General features: G+C 42.2%; 1 protein-coding gene across 2 annotated transcripts; it reads right to left on the reverse strand.

Moving 5' to 3' along the window:
- Positions 1–25944, reverse strand: PSMA5 (proteasome 20S subunit alpha 5). Of its 2 annotated transcripts, XM_049765801.1 has the most exons (9): positions 25809–25944; positions 18025–18091; positions 10761–10887; positions 9178–9245; positions 7220–7327; positions 6417–6475; positions 5025–5127; positions 2629–2715; positions 1–245 (listed from the first exon to the last, which is right to left on the reverse strand). In XM_049765801.1, the coding sequence occupies exons 1-9, from the start codon at positions 25835–25837 to the stop codon at positions 168–170; spliced, it is 726 nt and encodes a 241-aa protein (XP_049621758.1). In that variant the 5' UTR covers positions 25838–25944; the 3' UTR covers positions 1–167. The 2 variants fall into 2 exon arrangements, with proteins under 2 accessions (XP_049621758.1, XP_049621759.1); XM_049765802.1 differs by lacking the exon at positions 18025–18091 and having other exon boundaries at positions 25809–25903.
- Between the last annotated feature and the right edge of the window lie 204 nt (positions 25945–26148).

Raw genomic sequence — 26148 nt, forward strand, 5'->3', positions numbered from 1 at the left:
TATTTTAAAGTTTCCTTTATTTCAGAATTGCCTTTATGTACAGACATATCATTTTAAAAAAAAGCACAAACAATGGATTTTTCCAGACAATTACAGCCGGAAATAAAGGTTAAGGGAAATGTGGAGAACTGAAATTTCTTCCAGATAAATCCTGAGGATTATACTTCTTAAATGTCCTTGATAACCTCCTCAAGTTCTTCCTTTGTGAACATGTGGAAATTCTGGCCGGGCTGCACTGTGGCTAACTGGAAAAGAAAGAGAAGGGTTAATAAGCTGGGCTCAATCACCCTGCTGATAGCCCTAGTATGGTCAAAGTTCTGTGGGTGATGCAGCTGTTCAGTAGAATGAAGGGAGCTGCTATCCAAGGATATCCTATCCAGCAGTGAGCTCTTAAAATAGATCTGACTTGAAAATAAAATTTCTCATCGACCTAATTTCTATTTTAAGGTCAACCCACCACATTATAGCCGAAATTCTGATATCAGTGCTGTATCTTTTTTTTGGTGGAAAAAGGGGTGGTTTGGCTTCACATGGTGGTATTCAGGACTTACTCTAGGTTTTAACTCAGGGTTTACTCCTAGCAGTGCTCAGTGGACCATATATGATGCCTGGGACTAAATCAGTGTTGGCCTTAAATGGCTTAAATGCTATCAGTCATTGATTGATACTATTTCAACAAGAATCACAAAGGCAATAGCAAATTAAATGGAGTCACCACGTTTTTCCTCTTTAAGATTTCTTTAGAAATAGGATTGGAGCGGGGCCGGGCGATGGCGCTAAAGGTAAGGTGCCTGCCTGCCTTGCCTGCGCTAGCCTTGGACGGACCGCGGTTCGATCCCCCAGCATCCCATATGGTCCCCCAAGCCAGGAGCGACTTCTGAGCACATAGCCAGGAGTAACCCCTGAGCATTACCGGGTGTGGCCCAAAAACCAAAAAAAAAAAAAAAAAAAAAAAAAGAAATAGGATTGGAGCAATAGCACAGCGGTAGGCTATTTGCCTTGCACGCAGCGTATCCAAGACTGACCCTGTTTAGTTCTCCAGCATCCCATAAGGTCCTATGAGCCTGCCAGGAGCAATTTCTGAGCAAAGAGTCAGGACTAACCCAAGCACCACCAAGTGTGGTCAAAAAACAAACAAAAAGATTCCTCTAGAAATAAATTTAGAAGCACTTAATATTCTCTGTATCATTTAAAATTTAGAAAAAGACAATTACACATCTCCCAAAACACTTTAAGATCTGATCTTGAATCAGACTATAAATTATTTTATTTTGGGGAGGGTGTTCGGGGAAACACACCCAGGCACACTCAAAACATTCTCCTTGTTTTGTGCTCCGGGATCAATCCTGATGAGGCTTGGGGCACCATATGTAGTGCTAGAAATGAATCAGGTCAATTGTCAAGACAAGCAAGCACTCGAGCTGTTGTATTGTCTCTTTGATTTATTTTTTTTAATTTGTGGGTCACTACTGCCAATGCTCTGGAGTCATTTCTGCCTCTGCACTCAAGAATCATTCCTGGGGGGCTTGGGAATTTAGAATGCCGGGGATCAAAGCCGGGTTGGGTGTGTGCAAGGCAAGCACCCTATCCAATGCATTAATGCTCCAGCATTCTTTTAAAGTCTGCAGTCTCCATTTGAAATTTATCCAGTAATATGAAATGAACTCATGCTTTTCACAAGGGAAACCTGGTTCAGTCTCCAGCACTGCCAGGAATGACCCCAAGCACCAAGTCAGGAGGAGCTTCTCTCCCCCAGCACTACCAAGGGAGGCCCAAAAACAAAATAAACAAAACCAAATATATTTGCAAAGTATACTTTTAACTCGTGTTCATAGAGACCATGGATTTAGTCCAAGGAAAATATTAGTCCAAGTTAAAAATACAAGAATGTGATTACTACTTCCCTTAGGGACACGAAGAGAGAGAATTCCTACAGAATTTTCTGCCAAGTCATTCAAGGCTCATGGCTAGTCATTGCCAGTATCTCTGAACCACTGCAGAGCCTCAAGGCAGCAACTGTACAGACTCCGAATGGAACAGTCCTATAGAAGCAGGCTGTAAGCCAATATGAATAGGACTTAGTCCAAGTGTTACCTTCAGGAAGCATTTATCACTAGATAATTAAAAACAACCTTTTGCATTTTAAAGAATGATACTTAATACATTATATATGAGGAAGATACTTTCTATTTTACCTCTGCTTCCTGGGTTTTTTGTTTGTTTGATGGTCATACCCAGCAGTGCCAAGGACTTACTCCTGGCTTTGTGTCCAGGTGATCACATGCAGTGCCAGAGATAAAACCATTTCATTGACCTTATAAAAGTAATCTGTTCTGGGGCTGGGAAGGTGGCGCTAGAGGTAAGGTGTCTGCCTTACAAGCGCTAGCCAAGGAACGGACCGCGGTTCGATCCCCCGGCGTCCCATATGGTCCCCCCAAGCCAGGGGCGATTTCTGAGCACATAGCCAGGAGTAACCCCTGAGCGTCAAATGGGTGTGGCCCAAAAACCAAAAAAAAAAAAAAAAAAAAAGTAATCTGTTCTTTTTTGTTTTGCTTCTGAGCCATACCCAGTGATGCTCAGAGGTACACATCACAATAAAAAAGCAGTAAAACAAACAAACAAAAATACCTCTATGTTAGTTGCATTCAGTTTCTCCTCCATTACTTGCTTGAGGATTATGAGTGAAGACTTGATGGCTTCTTTCAGTGTCATAGACTTGAAAAAAAAATTAAGAAGAGTAATCATTAACTATAAGTAATCTCTCATCAGAGTTCCCTGTAACTCCCTAAAGAAATGATTTAATTAAAAAAAAAAGAAATGATTTAGTAATTAATAAATCAAAGATTCTTGGGGCCAGAGAGATGGCATGGAGGTAGGGCATTTGCCTTGCATGCAGAAGGACAGTGGTTTGATTCCCAGCATCCCACATGGTCCCCCAAGCCTGCCAGGAGCAATTTCTGAGCATAGAGCCAGGAGGAACCCCTGAACACAGCCAAGTGTGACCCAACAAACAAACAAACAAATAAACAAGATTCTTTATTTTTGCTTTGTTGGGTGGGGCAGCAGAAGGACTATAACTATAAGGGGCTACTCCTGGCTTGGTGCTCAGACATTGCTTTGGGCAGTACTCAGGAGAGCAACCCTAAGCATCCTACACAAAAAGCTTGCACTCTAGTCTTTTGAACTATCTCTTCAATCCTAAATCTTTCTATTTTTTTTCCTTTTTTTTTGAGGGGGGGGCACAGGATCTAGTCCTGGCTTTGCACTTAGTAATCTTTCTGGGAGGGCTCTGGGACCATATGGCAACATGTTGGGGATCAAATCCAGGTTGGCCCCTGAATATATCCCATGATATACTATCACTCTAAGCCCTCTAGTCTTAAATCTTACTAAGTAGAGTGCATTACAGGGATGTCCAGAATTCACTCCAGTGAGTGGTAAATCAATTTATCCAGAGAAAGTTGCTGAACCTTTACACATTTCACCAACTTTCATATAAATAATCTTCGAAGAAGTTGGTAAAGAGCTATACTCCCAATGTTTATTTTAATTTAGACAATATTGGTAATATCTTACAAATAATAATTTGAAGATGAAGTTAAGTCCATGTTCTATATCTGTTCCTTCAGTTTGGGGACAAAAAAAGGGAGGGGGAGAATCTCAAGTAAAAAAGAGAAAAACTCCTTTTTACCTTGTTTTTATTTTCAATTTCCTCCCCAGGTAAAATCAGTATTAAGGATTGATGTGAGCAGGCATCTCATTATGTTTCCAGACTTATCATGCAGGTGGCTCATCTGAGTAATTATAAGTCTGGATTATCCAAAGCTAAATCTTGCCTCTGGACAAAGATAAAAACCGCCAACTACACACTTGTTCAAGAACTAGAATAGGAAGTAAAACTATAGAAATATAGGACTAATTGTGGCATATCTCTGCCATCTATACCATTCAATAGTAAAAAGAAAGTCTAGATCTCCAGTTCTCTCTCTCTTCCCCCCTCCCTGTCTCTCTCTCTCTCTCCCCCTCCTTCCGTCCCTCCTCATTCCTCTATCACCTCTCTCTCTCTCTTTCTTAAAGTTTTTGGGCCACACCAGGGTTACTCCTAGCTCTGTGCTCACTCCTGACAGGCTTGGGGGGCCATATGGGATGCCAGGGAACGAACCCAGGTCTGTCTTGGATCAGCCCCGCCCAAGGCAACCACTCTACTACTGTGCTATCACTCCAGCCCCCAGATATCAAATCTTAAACAGTATGTCGAATCAAAAAAATAGGGGCAGACACAAAAATTCTAACAGTATGATTATACTTATAAAATTAAATGTAGTTATAAAGGAGATAGACTGAATATAGAAGACAGCATTTGGTGATGGAAATAGTCTCTATCTGTAGTTAGTGATTACATGGCTGTATATAATTGTCAAAATTGTACTTTTTTTCCCTTTTGTTTCTCTGGGCCACACCTGGTAGTGTTCAGGGGTAACTTCTGACTCTGCACTCAGGAATTACTCCTAGCAGTATTTGAGGAACCATATTGAGATCAAACCTGGGTCAGCCATGTGCAAGGCAAATGATCTATCCTCTGTGGCCTCTAACCTCTGTATGGTTCCCTAAATCTATTTTTGGGGGTTTCTGGGTCATACCCAGAGGCACTCAGGGGTTACTCCTAGCTCTGCACTCAGAAATTGCTCCTGACAGGCTCAGGGACCATTTGGGATGCCAGGGATTGAACCCAGATTAGCGAGTACAAGGCAAACACACTACACACTATGCTATCATTCCAGCTGTCTCCTAAATCTTAAGGTATGAACATTTTATTATTCAAAAACTCACTTAAATTTTGGGAGGGATGAGTAGGAGACACACCCAACAATGCTCAGGGCTTACTCTCAGTGATATCAAATCCAGGTCAGCTACATGCAAGGCAAGTGCTCTACCCAATGTGCCAAGGCTCCATACCCCATTTGTTTTTGGAAATTAAATCTCCACTTATAAATATAACAAAAGTTGTCAGAATGCTTAATTACCTTATGGTAAACTTCTTGTAAGGAACTCTGGGCACCCTCAGAAGCAGAACCAATGGCTCGGGCATCACACTGTACAAAGGTCCCGGATGGATCCATATGAAACCTATAAAGCACCATGCCACATGAAAAAGAAATCATTAAAACACTTAAGAGTGGTAGCATTTCAGGTTAGGAATATAGCTCAACTGTAGAGTATTTGCCTTATGTATGTGAAGCCTGGGTTCCATCCCTAGCAGCACAAAATAAATGAACCAAGAGGTAAAAAAGAATGGTAGCGTTCTATGAAGTATAACTGTCACTAAAAATGTGTGTGCTTGGCACTGCAGTCAAGAAACTGAATCACATAATTCAAAATAAGTTTTCAATGATTGGAGAAAACAGAGCACACTTGGCAATACTGAGGAGTAATTTTTGGCTCTTTGACCAGGATGAGTATTCTGGGGACCATATGTGGTACAGGAATAGAACAGCAGTCAACTACATACAAGGCAAGCACCTTACCTCCAGTACAATCTCTCTGGCCCCCAAAGTGATTTTTTTCAAAAAGAGATAGTTTAATGTGTGGGGCCGGGCGGTGGCGCTGGAGGTAAGGTGCCTGCCTTACCTGCGCTAGCCTAGGAGACGGACCGCGGTTCGATCCCCCGGCGTCCCATATGGTCCCCCAAGCCAGGAGCGACTTCTGAGCGCATAGCCAGGAGTAACCCCTGAGCGTTACCGGGTGTGGCCCAAAAACCAAAAAAAAAAAAAAAAAAAAAAAAGATAGTTTAATGTGGTGTCATAATAGTGTATGCCTATCATTTTATTACTACTATTGCAAATCATGATATTAGCAGTAAAAAATAGTAAAACAAAGCAAAACTAATTTCCTCAGACATTTAGAATAGTATATAGCATATGTAGCATATATTTGTAGAAAACATCTAAATATCTGAGAATAAAAAAAAAGAAATCAATATTCCAAAGTATGGTTGTAAAATATATCTTAACATCTCTTATTCTTTCAATAATTAATATTGTTGCAACAGGGGGTGGGGGTGGGAACCTTCACAAAATTCTTGTGCGCCATTTTGTGTAAGAGGTACAGAATGAAAGCCCTTCCTTTTTTTTTTTTTTTGGGAGGTCACACCCGGCAGTGCTCAGGGGTTACTCCTGGCTCTACACTCAGAAATCGCTCCTGGCAGGCTTGGGGTACCATTTGGGATGCCAGGATTCGAACCACCATCCTTCTGCATGCAAGGCAAACACCCTACTTCCATGCTATCTCTCCAGCCCCCTTCCTTTTTTTTTTTTTTACAGCTCTAAAATGTTAACTGATTTAAACTACTAGTCCCCCAAGTAAAAACAATTCACCCCAGAATAAATCAAGAATATTAAAGCAAAAATAATACTTACAGCTGGGGTCCTTTCTCATCAACTCCGCCAAATAAGAGTGCTACTCCAAAGGGACGAGACTAGAACCAAAAAACCAAACAGACAAACAAAAAACAAGAAATATCAAGCAACTATTAAGTATTAGAAACTATCAGGGGCCCAGGAACTAGTAACTTAAAAGCACTTTGGAATGTACCATTAAGAGTTCAACCTCCTGGGGATGGAGTGATAGCACAGTGGGAAGGATATTTGTCTTGCATGCAACCAACCCAGGTTCAATCCCCAGCATCCCATATGGTCCCTGAGACTTCCTGGTGTCATTCCTAAGTGCAGAGCCAGGAGTAACCTCTAAGCCAGTCGGGTGTGCCTTCCCCACATAAAGAGTTCAATCCCCAGTGTTGCTTGGGAGGAGTCCAAGAGTGTTGCTGGCTGTGCCAGGCAGCTATGCTGCCTGCGATCCCTGACACAGAAAACAATTTCCAGACACTCTACAGCCAGATGCGTACACCCATAAGTCAAAAAGGGGGATCTCCAGTCAACCTAACAAAAAATTATTTGTATGCACCATGGCCTGAAAGTGTGACATACAAGTATGTGTATGAGCACATGACAATCCCTGGTGAGCACTAACAGAAAATCACAAACACAACTGAAAGGAAGTATGATGGCCAGCAGATCCATGTGCAAGCCCAACTAATGGAGTACTCTCCCCACAGTGAGCACTTGTGTGACACCAGAAACCTGCTGGGAAAAGATGTTCAGAGGACAAATATCCTTGACGACCCAAATAAGAGCAAGAAAACTGACCCAAGCATTACACTCACCATGGCACCTGGATCTGCATCCTCTTCCCCAAACTGGAGAGCCAAGTTGGACACAGCCTGAGTTACACTCTCCACTGTCATTGTTTCATTGTAGGTAAACCAATGGTTCTAGAAGAAAAGCAAAATGTGGTCCACCTTTCGAATCATCTTTTAAATCAGAGCATTAAAGCAGCCACCATGCCACTACACAAATTCCCTTGTGGTTGCAAACTGGAGGATTGGGGCCGGAGAGATATCATGGAGGCAGGGTGTTTGCCTTGCATGCTGAAGGATGGTGGTTCGAATCCCGGCATCCCAAATGGTCACCCGAGCCTGCCAGGTGCGATTTCTGAGTGTAGAGCCAGGAGTAACCCTAAGCGCTGTCGGGTATGACCCTCCCCCCCCCCCCCCCCGCCCAAAAAAGAAAAAGGAACCTGAAGGATCAAGCTCCAGTGTGTTCTTCTAAGCACAAAACTTGGGACAAGAGGAAGAAAAACAGTTCTGGCAATAAATTAATCAAAAAGGAATCTAGGGCCAGAGCAGTAGCAAGCAGTAAGACATCTGCCTTGCCCACGCTAGCCTAGGACAGACCGCAGTTCAATCCCCTGGTGTCCCATATGGTCCCCCAAGCCAGGATCGATTTCTGAGCGCATAGCAGGAGTAACCCCTGATTGTCACCAGGAGTAACTCAAAAACAACAACAAAAAAAGGAATCTAAACAATGACAAAACAGTGTACTCCCTTGTAAAATGGAATAACCCCCCTCATCTATTGTTAACTAATAGATGAGTACACCTTTTACTTGCAAACACACTCTATTGACATTTACTTTTTTAATGCTATTTAAATTCTCTCTCTCTCCTCTCTCTCTCTCTCTCCTCTCTCTCTCTCCTCTCTCTCTCTCTCTTTCTCTCTCTCTCTCTCTCTCTCTCTCTCTCTCTCTCTCTCTCTCTCTCCCCCTCTCTCCCTCCCTCCCTCCCTCCCTCCCTCCCTCCCTCCCTCCAGCGGCACTAAGGGGTTACTCCTGGCTCTATAGTCAGAAATTGCTCCTTATAGGCTCGGGGGATCATATGGGATGCTGGGATTGGAATTACCATTTGTCCTGGGTCAGCTTGGCTGCGTGCAAGGCAAATGCCCTACCAACTGTGCAATATCTCTGGCCCCTAAATGATTTGTTACTAGTCTACTCCCGGCAGATAGCAGCAGCTGCAGTTAAAAGAATCTTAGTGGGCTGGAGCGAAGGCATCTGCCTTGCATGTGGCCAACACAGGACAAATCCCAGCATCCCATATGGTCCCCTGAACTTGCCAAGAATGACTTCTGAGTGCACCGCCAGCTGTGACCCAGAATCCCAATTCCTCCCACCCCCAAAAAATGAAATCTCAGCATTCCAATATCTGTCACTTGGACATAGTATTACACAGGAGAGCTGCTCTTCACAAGTCTAACAGCAGAGGCATTGGGGGAGAAAATGTCCTTTAGCTATGTCCACCTCTTGCTAGGGCACTCCCACAGAAAATCAACTAGGGAACAGAATACAATGCAATGTTTACAGAGATTTTTTGGATTTTTTTTGGGGGGGGGGGTCACACCTGGTGGCGTTCAGGGTTACTCCTGGCAGGCTTGGGGGACCATATGAGATGCCGGGATTTGAATCACTGTCTGTTCTAATCAGCTGCGTGCAAGGCAAAGGCCTTACCGCTGTGCTATCTCTTCGGCCCCTCTATTTACAGAATTTATAAAAAAGAAAAGAAAGGGACTGACAACACTATTTACCATGGCTTTCTTAAAGCTTCAGTGGAATGCCTACACTCCAAGACTCAGAAAGTTATAACTAGATATTCTGATCAAAAAAACCTCCCAAGAACTGCATCTGATATTAACAGATACCAACAGTCCAGTCCAGATGGCTGCATCATTACTAACCAGGGGAACTCAAGCATTATCAAGATTAAAAGGAGAGATTATGCTAATTTTACCTGTGTCTCCACTCTGGCTTTATCAATTAAAGTCTTAGCATCAGCAATTAGCCCACTCATGGCACAACCTGCAATGTAAAAGCAACAGTGACCAGAGGTCAAACCTATAGAACTCTTTCATCCACTCAGGAAATACTGAAATTCTGAAGCAGAGTATCATTATAGTCATTCAGCCATTCCCTATATATATACCTGAGACTGGATGGGAAATGATATGCACTAACCACAAGCATAATAATATTAAAAATATAATAAAAAACCCAACAATGACAAAGAAGCCCAGCCTTTTAAAAAGAACAGCTTGGGGCCAGAGAGATAACACAGTGGGTAAGGGGTTTGCTTTGCATGCAGCCAAACCAGGAAAGACCTGGATTTGAATCCTAATGCTCCATATGGTCCCCCAAGCCAGGAGCGATTTCATTATTATTATTATTATTATTATTTATTTTTTTTTTGCTTTTGGGGCCATACCCAGTGACGCTCAGGGGTTACTCCTGGCTATGCGCTCAGAAATCGCTCCTGGCTCAAGGGATCATATGGGATGCTGGGAGATCGAACCAAGGTCTATCCTAGATTGGATGTGTGCAAGGCAAACACCCTTCCACTGTGCTATTATCGCTCCAGCCCTGAGGAGCGATTTCTGACTACAGAGCCAGGAGTCACCCCTGAGCACAGACAGGTGTGATCCAAAAACCAAAAACTAAACAAACTAAAAGAACAGCTAATCAATTACAAATTTTCACATATCACATCACTAAGATAACTTGAGAACTCCTTATAAATCATGATGTACTAACAGTAAAAACCAGTAAAAACTAACACCTCAATAGAATTAAAAAAATGTCTCCATGAACAAAAGTAATCCTAGAATCTCTAAATTCTAGGAAGATCCTAGAGTAAGACTTTTCCACCTCCCTAACCTAGCACAAATCTACTGGTCATATTAGCAAGTTTGCCTGACAGTCCCAGATGCTAACATTATGGTTTACTTTATATATCAGAACTCAAACCTAAATCTCTTATTATAGTTAGGCCCATTATTTCAGACCATGAAACCAATGACCCCTTATTAAATGTACTTGGATATGCCACAGACTCAAGTAAAAGGTAGAGATTCTTTAAGCCTCCCATTTCCTTTGTCCCACATAACCAATCAGATCCCAAATTCTATCACTCTCTTAAAAGATGATCTTCTCTGGCTCTAATCTCTTTATTCTCTGATCATTGCCTTGTTTAGTCTTCATCCTCTATTAGGCCAAATAAAACACTTTTACCTACCTCCAGTCTCAGGCCCTTCCTTCTTCCCCCATGTCCAATGCTGTCAAGGTGTTTCTAAAACTCTAATCTGATTTTGTTAAGTCAATAATTAGAACCTTTTACATCAGTTTTATTGACTTATTTATTTTTATCTACTTCAGGAGCAGGTTAAACACAAATGAGTTCTGCAACTGCTTCTTCCTATCCCTGAAATAATACATGAGTCTATTGTCTGTAAAACAATAGCTAACAAGGGGATACAATGTTCATCTAACAAACCTCCTTGCAACATTTCTCATCTATGCTAACTTTCTTCTATTCCTTACCTATGTGAGCATCAATCTCTACAATTTTCTCAATGCTGCTGGGTTCCATGAGCGGGGAGGTGATTCTCTTCTCTACAGCTAGGCACACACCCTCTGATGTCTGGATCCCAATGGCTGTAGAACCAAGCTAAAGAGAAAAAGATGATGGTTATTATGCACAGATCAAAGACCAGTATCACCTACTCACCAGGAATCTGTTGATCTTCACAGACAATATTCTAATAGGCAGAGAGAATATGGAGCATGCTATAAAGTAATTACTATTTCAATAAAAGGCAAGAGCACTGATTTACAGCCACAGTGATAGTACAGTAAGCAAGCAAGATGCCTGCCTTGCACATTGCTGAGCCCAGGTTTGATTAACAGTATCCCATATGGTCCTCAGTATAAACCCAGAAAAAAAACCCTAAACACCACTGAGTGTGGCCCAAAACCAAACACAACAAAATAAAAGCACTGACTTATGTAAGTTCAATAACGGCCTAGAAAAGATCTATAAAATTATCAACTCCAAAGTCAGTATTTTAGAATAAGGTTGATTCTAAACTTCTAAAAACTTTTAAGCATACTGGACAGGAAAGCATTAACTTTTTGCCCCTGAGCTGCTATTATCTCTGACCCAAGGGGTGATTATGCCACAAATGTATGTTAACTCCCAGGAAAGTTACTTAAAAAAAAAAAATGGGACCAGGAATGTGACTCTGAGGTAGAATGCATGTATCACATACGTGATAACCCTAAATCTGAGCTCCCAGTACTGTAACCCTAGGTCTTTCAGCACTGCTGGGTTTAGCCCTGGTGGCTCTACAGCACTGCTAGGATTGGCCCCAGGGTCCTCCTATCTACGCCCAAAAGTACCAGGTACAGCCCCTCTAAAAATATTAAAACAAGTGGGCTGGGACAGTACAGCGGGTAGCTGACTAGCCTTGCATGCTGTCAACTTGGGTTCAGTCCTTAGCATGCCATATGGTCCTCCAAGCTCTGCCAGTGATCCTTGAAGGTCAAGAGTAAGCCCTAGGGGCCCGGAGAGATAGCACAGCCAGCCGATCCAGGACCAAAGGTGGTTAGTTCGAATCCCAGTGTCCTATATGGTCCCCCGTGCCTGCCAGGAGCTATTTCTGAGCAGACAGCCAGGAGTAACCCCTGAGCACCACCGGGTGTGGCCCAAAAACCAAAGAAAAAGAGTAAGCCCTAATCATCACTGGGTGCTGCTCAAAATCCAAAAAATAAGTAAAACGTTATCTACATCAAGAAGGGTAAGCACAAAACTGACTAAAGCATTTAATTTTATTTTTTGGGAGACCACACCCATTGACGTTCAGGGGTTACTCCTGGCTATGTGCTCAGAAATCACTCCTGGCTTGGAGGACCATATGAGACACTGGAGGATAGTCCTAGACTAGAGCTAGATGCCTTACCTCTAGCGCCACCGCTCTGGCCCCTGAATACAATATTTTAAATGGTTTATCAACTAATCTTCTCATCTTTAAGCTTTCTCTCCCTTATCACTTTCCTGTTTTGGAGTTAAAAATTCTAAGGTTAGATCAATGACTGCAGTAAATAAGATTTCCAGATCCCTTCCCCTAAATACTTGATGGCATCCCTAAACCCCATTCCTGAAGGAACTGAGAGTATATTACAGAGGGTCTTTAAAAAGGATACACCAAACAAAGTCAGAAGCAGAAAACTACAGTGAAAAAAAAGGAATTAAGTAAAAATTTACCCCCTTGGGGCACTGAGATGTGGTTCAGTGGTATTAACAGCTGCCTATTTTGAAGATGCGTAGGCAATTCTAGCACTATTTCACATTGCTTACAGCAATTCTAGTCTCAAACCCCACAACAAATATGCACTCTCCAATGTACCACAATAAAGTAACTCCTAATGACACCATATCTGCAACAACCAAGTGAAGGAAAGTGGGATATAACAAATTCCATGTTAGAACTTCATAATTATTTCCCCATTTAGCTCACAAAAATACCCTCCAGGTACAAAGCTGGAAGCTTTTTTTTTCTTATATAACCTTTTGGCTTGAATCTATATTAAATACATTTATAGGTGCCAGCAGCAGTTAAGTTAGCTGATAGATGCATGTGCCTGACCTTTGTTTGATTGCCCAGTATCATTGGTCCTCCAAGAATCATAAAGTGCAGCCCTGCAGACCCCCAACACCTCTGGGGTCATCCAGGTGTTCCCCAACATTACAAGACTTAAACCAACATGGGCCCTTGCTCTGAACCACTGACCCAGGCGCATTTTGTTCCCTAAAAGAAATTTGGGTAAGTCTGGGGAGACTTCTGGTTTTCACAACTTGAAGAGTGCTACTGGTATCAAATAGATAAAAAGCCAGGGATATTGATAAACCTTCACAAGAGGAATTTTCTGGTTCAAAAGGTCATCAGTCCCTGGGTACTACAATTACTTTTTTTTTTTTTTTTTGTGGTTTTTGGGTCACACCCAGCGGTGCTCAGGGGAAACTCCTGGCTCCATGCTCAGAAATTGCTCCTGGCAGGCACGGGGGACTATATGGGAAGCGGGAAGATGACCTTCTGCATGAAAGGCAAACGCCTTACCTTCATGCTATCTCTCCGGCCCCCTACAATTACTTTTTGAAGGAAGTGTTCTCAGAGTCTGGGAGCAAATTCTCAAGTTGTTCAATCCATCCTCTATCTTCAAAGCTCAAAGTTTCCATTCCAAAAAAAGATCACTATCTTTGAGACATGTTTTGCTTTTTGAGTATAGTATTTTGAAGGAAGCAGAATGCCTGGCAGAGATCAAGACCATGTGGTGCTGGGGACTTAACCTAAGACTCCTACATGCAAAGTATACACTCTAACTCTCTGAACTTTCTCTCTGGCCCTAGAGACAGGTGTTTGTTTGTTTTTTGGTCACACCCAGCAGCACTTAGGGGTTACTCCTGACTCTAAGCTCAGAAATCGCTCCTGGCAGGCTCAGGGGACCATATGGAATGCTGGGATTCGAACCACCGTCCTGCATGCAAGGCAAACGCCCTTCCTCCATGCTATCTCTCAGGTCTGAGATAGGTGATTCAACGCAATTTTCTTTTATACGCTTACATCAGATCCTAGAATATTACAACTCTGCCTAAACTACTTTCTCCCATTTTACTGGAAACTAAGGTGAGGAAGAAGGAAAAGGAACAACTTAACAGTCTCTCAGCAGTACTTCTTTAGTGTACTTACAGTAACCAAAGTGAGATAACATAGTATTCCAATAATTTGTTTCTGGGACCAAAATTTGTTTTGGAGGTCAATGGACCTCAGGGATTACTTTTGGTTCTAAATTTAGGGATCACTTCTGGCAGGCTTGTACAATATAGGGTGTTGGGGCCAAAGCCGAGTTGGACACATGTAAAGCAAATGTCCTACCCTGTATTACCTCTGCCTATAATAATTAACACAAGTTAAGAGACTTCTTTACCTTCCCTTAGAAATACATTCTGGGGCCCGGAGAGATAGCACAGCGGTGTTTGCCTTGCAAGCAGCCGATCCAGGACCAAAGGTGGTTGGTTTGAATCCCGGTGTCCCGTATGGTCCCCCGTGCCTGCCAGGAGCTATTTCTGAGCAGACAGCCAGGAGTAACCCCTGAGCACTGCTGGGTGTGGCCCAAAAACAAAAACAAAAACAAAAAAAAAAGAAATACATTCTGAAAGATCAGCTGGCTGGTTCACCAATGTGATCCATACAGCATTTCCATGTGATAATTTTAGTCATTTCCATAGTCCTCTAATATTATAAACACCATATGGTAATCAAATGGTTCTCCTCTAGGAATGGAGCAATAGCACAGCCGGCAGGGCATTTGCCTTGCATGTGGTTGACCCGTGTTTGATCCCCGGTATCCCATATGGTCCAACAAGCCTGCCAGGAGTAATTTCTGAGCATAGAGCCAGTTAACCCTGAGCACCACTGGGTATGGCTCGAACCCCTCAGCCCCACAAAAAAACCCAAAAGTTCTCTTCTGAATACTTCTACATTGCCAAGCCAACAGAAAACAAACTAAACTCAAAGGAGCTTGCATTTTCAACCAGGTTAAGGTTCATCATGTATGGAACACAAATTATTTTTACTTCTTTTCTTCTTTGGTTTTTGGGATTTATCTGGAGGTACTCAGAAGTCACTCCTGGTTCAGCACTTGGGAATTACTCCGAGTGGGTCCAGGGGATCGAATATGGGATCGAAACCAGACAAACATCCACCTGCTGTACTAACTCTTGAGGCCATACCTTAACTCAAGGTTCTTAGGCAACTGTGTCCAGTTGGGGATGGAATCTGGGTCTCCAGTATGCAAAGCATATGCACTAGTCCTCGCAGTTATCTCCTCAGCCCCATTTCTCTCAAGTTTTAATGCTATAGAGATTAGGCACCCCTCCCCCCCATCATCTCTAAGCAATCTGAAAACTATTAGTGCTAAGGAGCTTAAAGGAGAATACCCAAACTGAGGATATTCTTGTCCTGGACATAGGGGAAATTTTTGTTTGTTTTGACTACTCTGTGCTCAGTGATCATTCGGCAGTGTTTGGGAACTAGATGCATTGCCAGAGACTGAAGCAGGGCTGGCTATGTACAAGGCAAGCAAGTACCTTTACCCAATGAACTGTCTCTGTCCCACAATGTTTGTTGTTGTTTTTAGGTCTATGCCTCACTATCCTTAGGGCTTATGCCTCGCTATCTTTAGAGCTTACTCCTGGCTTTATGCTTAAGAACTACTTTTGGCAGCACTTGGGAGTCTATGGGGATTATATAGATGTTTATTTACTCAAACTCATCAGCTGTATGCAAAGCAAGCATTTTACCCACTGTACTATCACTCCAGCCCCAGCAATCAGATTTCTTAAATGAGGTTCAGATTGGTGTGGCATCTTTGAACTGACAGTTTCAAACGTTATAGTAAGTCAAAGCTGATCAGAAACAAAAATAGATGCTTGTAGCTGGCCCTTCATTTTCACTATTTATTACAGTGCTTCCACCTTCACTTCAAAAAGTCTTCAATTAATCAGAATCTCTTTGATCCTCTTCTCAATCAACTGCTTGCCTCACTATAGCCTTTCTAGAAGAGGTAACTTGGAGAAACACACAGTAAATCTCTTCAATTATGCAAGGTTTAAACATCTATGTGTGTGTGTGTGTGAGAGTTAAGCACAGGGGTAGGGTATTTATTTGCCTTGCATGTTGCCAACCTGGGAGGAGCTAGTTCGATTCCCAGCATCCCATGTGGTCCCCCAGCCTTCCAGGAGTGATTTTTGAGTGCAGAGTCAGGAGTAACCCCTAACCACCACTGGGTGTGGCCCAAAGACCAATCAATCAATCAAGTTTTTTTTGTTTTTGTTTTTTTTTAAAAACATCTATGTGGGGACCACTCAATCGCACAATGTCCAGTGTTTAGGCATGAAGTCCCAGTTTGGCACCATCCCATATTAAGTGCCATTCTAAGAGTTTCTAAGTAATTTTTAGTTCTACATCAAATACTATGCCATCTTCACAAAGAGCAAATAAGCACCACGACTGAAAACTCTGTGATCCCTGGTTACCATTGCAATTAAAAGTGTACCAGCGCCACAAAAAAATGTGAATAGTTTGTGCAAACCCCTGTTCATTCAATGACAGGGAAAGGAATCCAAAGGGAAAGGAAGGGGGAAAACAGTTACTTTTATAAACATCTTACTGTGATTCAAAGGCAAAATTAAGAAGAACTAAAGGAAACCTCCAGGAAACCTAATTTTTATTCAGTAAAAGGATGCATTTCTAAGTTTGTATAAAGTGATATTTTTGTTTGTTTGTTTTTGGGGCCATATCCACTGATGCTTAAGGGTCACTCCTGGTGGTGTTTAGGGGACCTCTGGGATGGTGAGAAAGAACTAGAGTCAGTCACACGCAAGGCAAGCGTCCTTCCTACTGTAGTATCATCCTAAACCTTTTATGAAGTGTTTTGGTTTTTTTTGTTGTTTTAGTTTTGGTTTTTGGGTCACACCCGGCAGCGCTCAGGGGTTCCTCCTGGCTCTACGCTCAGAAATAGCTCGTGGAGGCTCAGGGGACCATATGGGATGCCGGGATTCAAACCACTGTCCTTCTGCATGCAAGGTAAACACCCTACCTCCATGCTATCTCTCCGGCCCCTTATGAAGTGTTTCCTAATAAAACTAGTTAATGAGAAATATTGTCATTAAAATTGGACAAATAGGGGCCGGTGAGGTGGCGCTAGAGGTAAGGTGTCTGCCTTGCAAGCGCTAGCCAAGGAAGGACCGCAGTTCCGTCCCCCCGCGTCACATATGGTCCCCCCAAGCCAGGGGCAATTTCTGAGTGCTTAACCAGGAGTAACCACTGAGCATCAAATGGGTGTGGCCAAAAAAAAACAAAAAAAAAAAAATTGGACAAATAATGGGCAGGTGAAAGTAAATGCACAGAACTAAGATCTCGGCTATATCAACTTTTACTAGACATTAAATTTACTGGAAAGTCCTGAAAACCATGCCTGGACCTATGCAAGATAAATTAAGTCAGAATTTAATTACCTACAATACAACAAATATAGATTCCTTTATGGTAAGTAATTTTAAGTACAGATAGCTACTATTCTATTTTATTACTAAATTACAATATACATCGTTTTGTTTGGGAATGGTCTCACAAGCAGTGCTCAGAAGGCCCAGGAGCCACTCTGAACAGTTTTCAGCCAATGAGGCAAACAAGTCAATGTAAGATCTAAAAGATCTTAAAAGGCTTAAACCCTGCAGTGCCACAGATTAAATCCAGGTCACCCTGGTGAGCTTCCAGGGTTGCATCCAGTGATGTTTGGGGATTGAACTGGGGTCTGCTGCATGCAAAGAATGTCCCTCAACCTATTACTATATCCCGTGAACACATCTTTACTGAGTCCTAAAAGTGTCTAATATAATTCACTATTTTACTAACACTATTTTACAAACTCGCTCCAGGCAATAAAATATCTTTCAGAATATGCTGAAACATATATATTTATACATATATATATTCTGTTTCTATAGCCATAATTATAAATACAAACTTATTCTTCCATGTCACTGAGAAAACATCCCACATAATTGTAAAGCAATTATCTGTTCCAAAGCTTTAAAATAGATATTAGGTATGTTAACTAAAATTATTTTAAAAAGTTAGTGTGTCTGGTTAAAGGACAGCAAAGAACATTTCCTAAGCAATGTTTAAAATTATATTCGAATTATTCTGTCAGTAAAACATTATATTGCTACCTGATACTATACCTTGATAGCTTCAATGGCATATTCAACTTGAAACAATCTTCCTTCAGGAGAAAAAGTATTCACACCCCTATAATTAAAAAAAAAAGTTTTAAAAATTATTAGAAAAAGTAATAATGAAAACTAAACTCAAATCCTTTGATATCTACTTCAAATGGTTACAAGATATACATACTAATAGTATTCATTTGCCAACCACAATCTGTAGCTATATTTTTTTACATTCAGTTTTTTTAAACTTTTAAAAAGTTTTTACACTCTGGGGCCGGAGCGATAGCACAGCAGTAAGGTGCTTGCCTTGTATGAGGCCAATACAGGATAGACACCGGTTCAAATCCCGGCATCCCATATGGTCCTCCAAATCTGCCAGGAGTAACTCCTGATCGCCACCAGGTGTGTGTGATCCAAGAAAAAAAAGATTTTACACTAAATTTTTATTTAGACACCACAATTTACAACGTTGTTTTCAATAGGATTTCAGAGACACAATGGTCCCACTTCCAATATTTTGTATTCATTTGTGGGTGTACCTTTTTAAGACCCTGAAACCCACCCATTTCTGGGAGGGGTCTTGGGAACCGGATAGTAGGTGTAACCTTACCTGCGAGACCCTCCCATTCCTGGGAGGGGTCTTGGAAATGTTAGATAAGGCTTGGACCAAGGGAATTCGGCCCTTTTGGCTTTTTGCCCCCTTTTGGCTCCTTGCCCTTTTTGCGCTGTTGTGCGCTCTGGCTTCTGGATTTCTGTGTTCTGGTCTTTGACCAGCATGAAGCCCAAAGGGAAGATGGCTAACAGGAAATAAGATGCAGGGCTAGCAAAATATTGCTGTGCTTGAAAGGTTATGAATAGGCCACACACACGTGGTGGCTAGGGCTTGAATAAAGTTGTTGCTTCCTGACGCCTGACTGTGAGTGAGTGATTTCACCTGGGCCTGGGACTCTGCATGGAGGTTGCAGAGCCACGTGGACTGGGATGGCACGGAGAGAAATCCACCGCCATCCAGCCCCATCGTTAATTATTTAATGCTACATTCATTATTTAGGGAATGTTAGGCAGCATTTTACCCCAGTTCCAAGTTTTTTTAAACTGATCAAACGATAGCTTATGATTTTCCACCTAAATTCTTAGTCAATCTTCTAGAGTTCCTTGAGTAGTAAATTTATACCCACAAATTCTCAGGCAATCCCCTCCAAAATGTGCACTTATCTTTATCTTCTTCACAACTTATGCTCATTTGATGAAAATATCTCTTATTTTATTAAAAGACAGCCACGAGTGTTTTTCCCTACTTATTTGTATATATAAATATGTGGGGGTTAGGGGGATAAAGGAGGACATGAGTCATTCCTAGAGGTGCTCAGAGCTTACTCCTGGCTCTGTGTTCAGGAATAACTTCTGGTATTGCTCAGGGGACCACACATTTAATACTGAGGATCAAATTCGGAGGGGCCACATGCAAAGCAAGCACCTTCCACACTGTACTATCTCTCTAGCTGCAATGAATTTGTATGATTTTCTTTGTTATACCGATGGAGTTCCTAAAGCTTAGCCTAGTTTATTCATACAATATGTATTTATACCAATTATAATTCTTCCTCTAAAACATTCCCCACCTTTCGTTTCATTCTGTTGAAAATTCCTATCCAAAAACAAAACAAAAAAAAAAAAAAAACAACAAACCCAATCATGATTTGAGCTCCAAAGTTTTCAGCATGCAATGATTACTTTAAAAATACCTGAGGGAACAGAGTACAGAGAGAAGTATGTGCTGTGCATACAGCAGACAGATTTAATCCTTGACACCAGGCAGTCCCCTAAGCAATCAAGTACTGAGACAGTTATCATCCCTGATCCCCCTTGTGTCCCACCCCCATTTAAATTTAACAAAATAAATATCTGAACAAGAATCTAGAGACAGTATAGTGAGTGGTAAGGGTGCACGTCCATGAGGAAATGCCATTTGATCCCATACACAAAGCCTCCAGAGTGAGCATTGATTGATATGTATAGTTCTGCAGGTCCCTGAGCACCACTGTAGGGCCAAGCAGCACGACAAGCTAAGAACCCTAGCACTGCCCCTTGTCCCAGGCATATCACAGAGAGTAGCCTCTGGGCTCGCTGAATCTGAACCATAGCTGAATCTACTATGGTCCTTGGCTTACTAGAGTCTGGATTTTATAATATGTAACATGATATACAATACAGCATATATATTACATATTTATAAAAACCTCTAATTTTCAAATATGCACGACACTTATATGCATGATAATTTAATTCTCATAACAAATTCTATGAAATACTTTTTTAACATGTAATATCAATACCTGATTGAGTTAAAGCAAAAAATTAACATTGAGTAATCTGTACAATTACTCAGCATATAAAGTGAAATGGAATCAAAATTTCAAATTTATGGAGCCGGAGAGATAGCATGGAGGTAAGGTGTTTGCCTTGCATGCAGAAGGATGGTGGTTCGAATCCCAGCATCCCATATGATCCCCAGTGTCTGCCAGGGGTGATTTCTGAGTGTAGAGCCAGAAGTAACCTGAGCGCTGCCGGGTGTGACCCAAAAACCAAAAAATAGCAAAAAAAAAAAAATTTTTTTTTCAAATTTATACAATCTGATGACAGAGACTAAATCATTCAACCCTTGCTTTCCTCTATATTCTAGCTAAATCCGGGATGAAATGAGACTCCTACAATCCCATACTCCCATTAGTCTCAGAAGAATAGCCCTTAGTGCACCTAAAGGAATTTTAAAGAACAATTATAAAAAAAAAAAATCACTGGAGAATACAGAGCCCCTCTTCAGTGTACAGCAGGTGGGGCATTTGCCTTACACACAGCCAACCTGGGTTTGATCCCTGGCATCCCATTCATATACTGTCCGACTCCACCAGAAGTAACCCCAGAGCACAGCGGGTGTGGCCCAACCCTACCCCAATCACTGAAGAAAGTCTAGGAAAAGACCAAGGATTAAATTCCAATTTTGCTACTTGACAGTTTTAATTTCTTCCAATAGAAAAGAAAACTTATCCTGCCTCTGTGATAAAACACTAAGAACTGATTTACGTAATATATAGAAGAATTTTGTAAAGTGACAGCATTGTGTGAATATATAGCATTTCACCCCAGTCCAGAAAGTTCACCTTAGTGAAGTAGTTTTCCCCAGTACAAGCTCTGCTAAACCTCTACTAAAACTTTCCCCTAGGTTATTTCCTCTATCTCAGTTATTTTTAACTAATTTCAAATCTTCACCACGTTAACCTCTTTCGTGATTATCATAAATACCACCTGAGCATTTCCACTTGGTAATAACCCTTAAACACCATTCAACATTTTCCAGTTCAAAAGAAAATTGAGGGGCACTTAGAAGGGACACAGTAACAGTGCTTGAGAATCACCCCCTGGCTGTACTTAGGGACCTGTATAGGATGCAGGGACCAAACTGGAGTTAGTGCAAAGTAAGCACCCTACCTGTTATGCTATTTTGCTGGCCCTGAAATATATTTAAATCCAGCCACCATAGCAAAACCAGCTCTATTCCTACTTCAGTAGCAAAGGCGCTTCAAATTCCTAGATCCCCCAAGCTAGAAAGTTCTGAATAATCAGAATTATTCCCCTTCAGCATCTCCTATAATTAACCATATGTCAAAGCATATCAACTCTTCTTGAACAGTAATTTACACTCTCTTCTTTCAATTCTCAATGACCTCTTTACCTTTCACCTACATATTGTAATGATCTTCTAACTGGCACTGACTACCTCTTTGATCTAATCCAACCAATGCTATAGAACACAAGTACGATTACAAAACTTCGAAAAACAAAAAGTAACGCACACAATTGCTTACACAATAAGCCCCAAACTCCTTAACCCTATATTAAGAACATTTGGTTGTGTGCATCAAAACCCAGTTAACAGTATTGTAAATCATGATGCTTCCAAAAGAAAGAGAAAAACAAAACAAAAACAACCATCCAGTATGAGGATTAGTATAGGGGTTAGGATTCATCCAATTCAGTTTTGATCCTAAGGCCTCCTAAACCTTGCCACATATGGTCCAGTAAACCATGGTTGCCTCCAGCACTAAACCATAGGTCAAGAGTCCAATAACCAGGAGTGGAGCCCCGGACGACTATTTGAAATACTCTTCTCCTAATCCCACCCATCCACCCCAAAATAAACATCCAGGATCTGGCATTATCTTGAGGTCTTCTACTACCCCTCCTTTACCTAAAACTCTGTCTCAAAACTACTGACTCTTAAAATTCATACTTAATGAAACTTTTTCAAGATTCAAAGTAAAGATCAGCTCCTTTGTGAAGCTTTCTACAATTCTATAATATTGAATAAGATCTCATCTAAACTCCACGTATTGATGTGAATTTCTCTGATGACAATACATAAGTCATGTAAGTTAATTTTTGAATAAAGTTCTTTAAAAGACGGACTGGAGAAAGTAGTAAAGTAGGTAGGGCATTTGCCATGCAGGTAGCTGACCCAGGTTGTAGTCAACACAGTTTAGACATCTAACATCACTTACAGTCCCCCAACCCTGTCAGAAGTAAGCCCAAAAGACTGCTGGGTGTGGCCCATGAAATAGCAATCAAAAAAAAGTTGCCCAAGAGGAAGGATCTTGATTTGGGGCATGAGGAGGGGCAATCATAAGCACCATGAGTAAATGCTATTACTCATGGCAAAGTACTGAGAAGTTTGACTTGTCTTTTTAAGAAGCTCCTTAAGGGGCCGGAGAGATAGCATGGAGGTAAGGCGTTTGCCTCTCATGCAGAAGGTCATTGGTTCGAATCCCGGCGTCCCATATGGTCCCCCGTGCTTGCTAGGAGCGACTTCTGAGCGTGGAGCCAAGAATAACCCCTGAACACTGCCGGGTGAGACCCAAAAACCAAAAAAAAAAAAAAAAAAAAAAGAAGCTCCTTAAATGCTTTTTTGTGAAACTGGTGTTTCAAGGCTATCAGTTCCCTATGAATTATTGCCCCAAAGTACTCTAGGGGAGGGGGAATCATATGTGATTAAATCAGGGCCAGCAGCATGTAAGGCAAACATCCAATTTGCTGTACTATGTCTTCAGAAGACTAGTACCCGAAAATATCTCTTTGCAACAAATAATCATTAGCTAAGTGACTATAAAGGGTATATGTGTGTGTATATATATATATATATATATAGTTTTGTTTTGTTTTGTTTGTTTGGTGGTTTTTGGGTCACACCTGGCAGTGCTCAAGGTTACTCCTGGCTCCATGCTCAGAAATCGCTCCTGGCAGGCACGGGGGACCATATGGGACACCGGGATTCGAACTGATGACCTTCTGCATGAAAGGCAAACGCCTTACCTCCAAGCTATCTCTCCGGCCCCATAAAGGGTATATTTTAAGTATTAAGATACAAAAAAAAGAATAACAAAGCAGTTTATAAAGATATTATGAAAATGATCAAAATCCACAATACAATGTTTGGCTTTGGGTCAAGCCAAACAGCGGTGGGGATTGAGGCTGGGACTCCCAGATACAAAGCATGAGCTCAAGCCTGCTGAGGTCTGTCTGTCTCAAAAGAGATCTATCTTTGGGATCCATCCGAAAAAGATTTTTGATAAGTATAACAATATCATACACAGCCCAACCCAAAGTTGTATCACTCAAAGAGGATTCTCTGTAAATTCTGAAAGTAAAACACTGAATACTGAAGCCATTTATAGAAAAAGTAGGGAAATACAGCCATCTCAAAACTTCAAAACATCCTCGAAGTCGAGGAATAGCTAATCAAACTTCTGACAGAGTCCATTTATACTTGAAAAGAAATGCTGCATCTCAAGATACTGCGCGCACACACACACACACACACACCATACTTGAAAAGAAATGCTGCATCTCAAGCTACTGTGCGCGCCACACACACACACACACACACACACACACACACACCCCATTCACTCACACCTTGATAGCTTACACGCGCCACACACCCCCATTCACTCATACCTTGATAGCTTACAAGTGCCACACACACACACACACACCCATTCACTCACACCTTGATAGCTTTAAGAGAACTGAAACCATGATCAAAACAGAAACTGAAAGCATGAAAGTGCAATGAATGTGCAGTTTAACACGAATATTTACACACTTACACACATACACACACATATTCACTCACACCTTGATAGCTTTAAGAGAACTGAAACTATGATCAAAACAGAAACTGAAAGCATGAAAGTGCAATGAATGTGCAGTTTAACACGAATATTTACACACACACACACACACACACACACACATTCACTCACACCTTGATAGCTTTAAGAGAACTGAAACTATGATCAAAACAGAAACTGAAAGCATGAAAGTGCAATGAATGTGCAGTTTAACACGAGTATTTCCAGGGCCCGAAAGTCAGTCTTTAAAAAAAATGACTCAAGGGCCCGGAGAGATAGCACAGCGGTGTTTGCCTTGCAAGCAGCCGATCCAGGACCAAAGGTGGTTGGTTCAAATCCCGGTGTCCCATATGGTCCCCCCTGCCTGCCAGGAGCTATTTCTGAGCAGACAGCCAGGAGGAACCCCTGAGCACCGCCGGGTGTGGCCAAAAACAAAAAAAACAAAAAACTCAAAAAGTTCTCAACAGTGATTCTCGCAGACATCACACGAGGCCTTCCTTCAACACATACATACAAACCCTTTAAACTCCAGCTCCTGTTTAAAAAAAAAAAAATCGGGGCTGGAGAGATAGCACGGTTAGTAGGGCATTTTGCCTTGCATGCGGTGGACCCAGGAGGGACCCGGTTCAATTCTCAGCATCCCCTAGGGTCCCCCAGCCTGCCAGAGGGGCGATTTCTGAGTGCAGAGCCAGGAGTAACCCCTGAGCACCGTTGGGTGTGGCCCAACAACCAACCAACCAACCAATCAAGTTTTTAAGAAGATAATAAAATTAGGGGCCGGAGAGATAGCACAGCGGTAGGGCATTTGCCTTGCATGCAGACGACCAAGAATGGACCCAGGTTCGATCCTCAGCACCCCATGTGATCCCCCGTGCCTGCCAGGAATGATTTCTGAGCGTAGTCAGGAGTAAACTTTCCCTGAGCGCTGCCGGGTGTGACTCAAAAACCAAAATAATAATAATAATTTAAAAAAATCAACATCCTGACACCCTTGAGCAGAGGGAGCACTCCGATGTTCTTACATGCGACACTTGCAAAAAAAAAAAAAAGTACTGAGGGGGACATGAAATCAGGAGTTTTGTTAAAAATAAATAAATAAATGGACTTTCTTATAGGAAAAAAAAGATGAAATAAATGAATGTCATGCTCTAATCCAATGACAGCAGATGATCCAAGTCTGAGTGAAGTAACATAGGTTTAAAATTTTAAATGCAAATATAGTTCTAAGTAAATAAAGTCCATCAGTCACAATAAATAAAAAACAAACTAACCTGGAAAAAAAAATAGACTTTCCAAAATCCATGCAGTACCCCAGGCAAGAGACCAGGCCGGAGTCCTTCCGGGTCAAAGGTCAGAGGTCAAGACCCCGGAAGTCCCCCGTAGTTTTTCCACACTGATGCCCCACACTGAGGCAGGACCCAGTGGTGACTCAGCGGTTGCTTCGTCCGACGCTCTGGCGTTGGCTTTACCTGAAGGCCCTCGCCGTGGGCGGCTGGAGACGCCGGGAAAGAGGCCCAGAGCGAGTTCCCGGGGCATCCCCATGACACTGCAGAACCCGGGCCCGCTCCCCCTCACGCCTCCCGCATGTCTTCCCTCAGCCGCACTGACCTGTCGTACTCAGACCGGGTGAGAAACATGGTGAGGACGGAGACGGCGGCAGCGGTGACGCGGGAATCTCTGACGGGGCCCACCACGAGTCCACGCCGCCTCCGAACTCGGGTCCTGCTCCCGCACTCCTGCGCATGCGCCGCCGACCCCTAGAGCCCGCCCTCCAGTGCCTCTCTCCTATTGGCTCGATCCCTTTAGCCCGCCCACCCAATGCCTCTTTCCAATTGGCTAATCATGACTCCTGCCAATATGATTGGGTGAACGTATTGGCCAGAGGGCGTGGCCATATGCGTACTTCCGCTGGCGACCGCCGTGGTTGCTAAGGGCGCTGTGAGAGGGC

This window comes from Suncus etruscus, chromosome 19 (genome assembly GCF_024139225.1).
Source record: "Suncus etruscus isolate mSunEtr1 chromosome 19, mSunEtr1.pri.cur, whole genome shotgun sequence".
In the NCBI taxonomy this organism is placed as follows: domain Eukaryota; kingdom Metazoa; phylum Chordata; class Mammalia; order Eulipotyphla; family Soricidae; genus Suncus; species Suncus etruscus.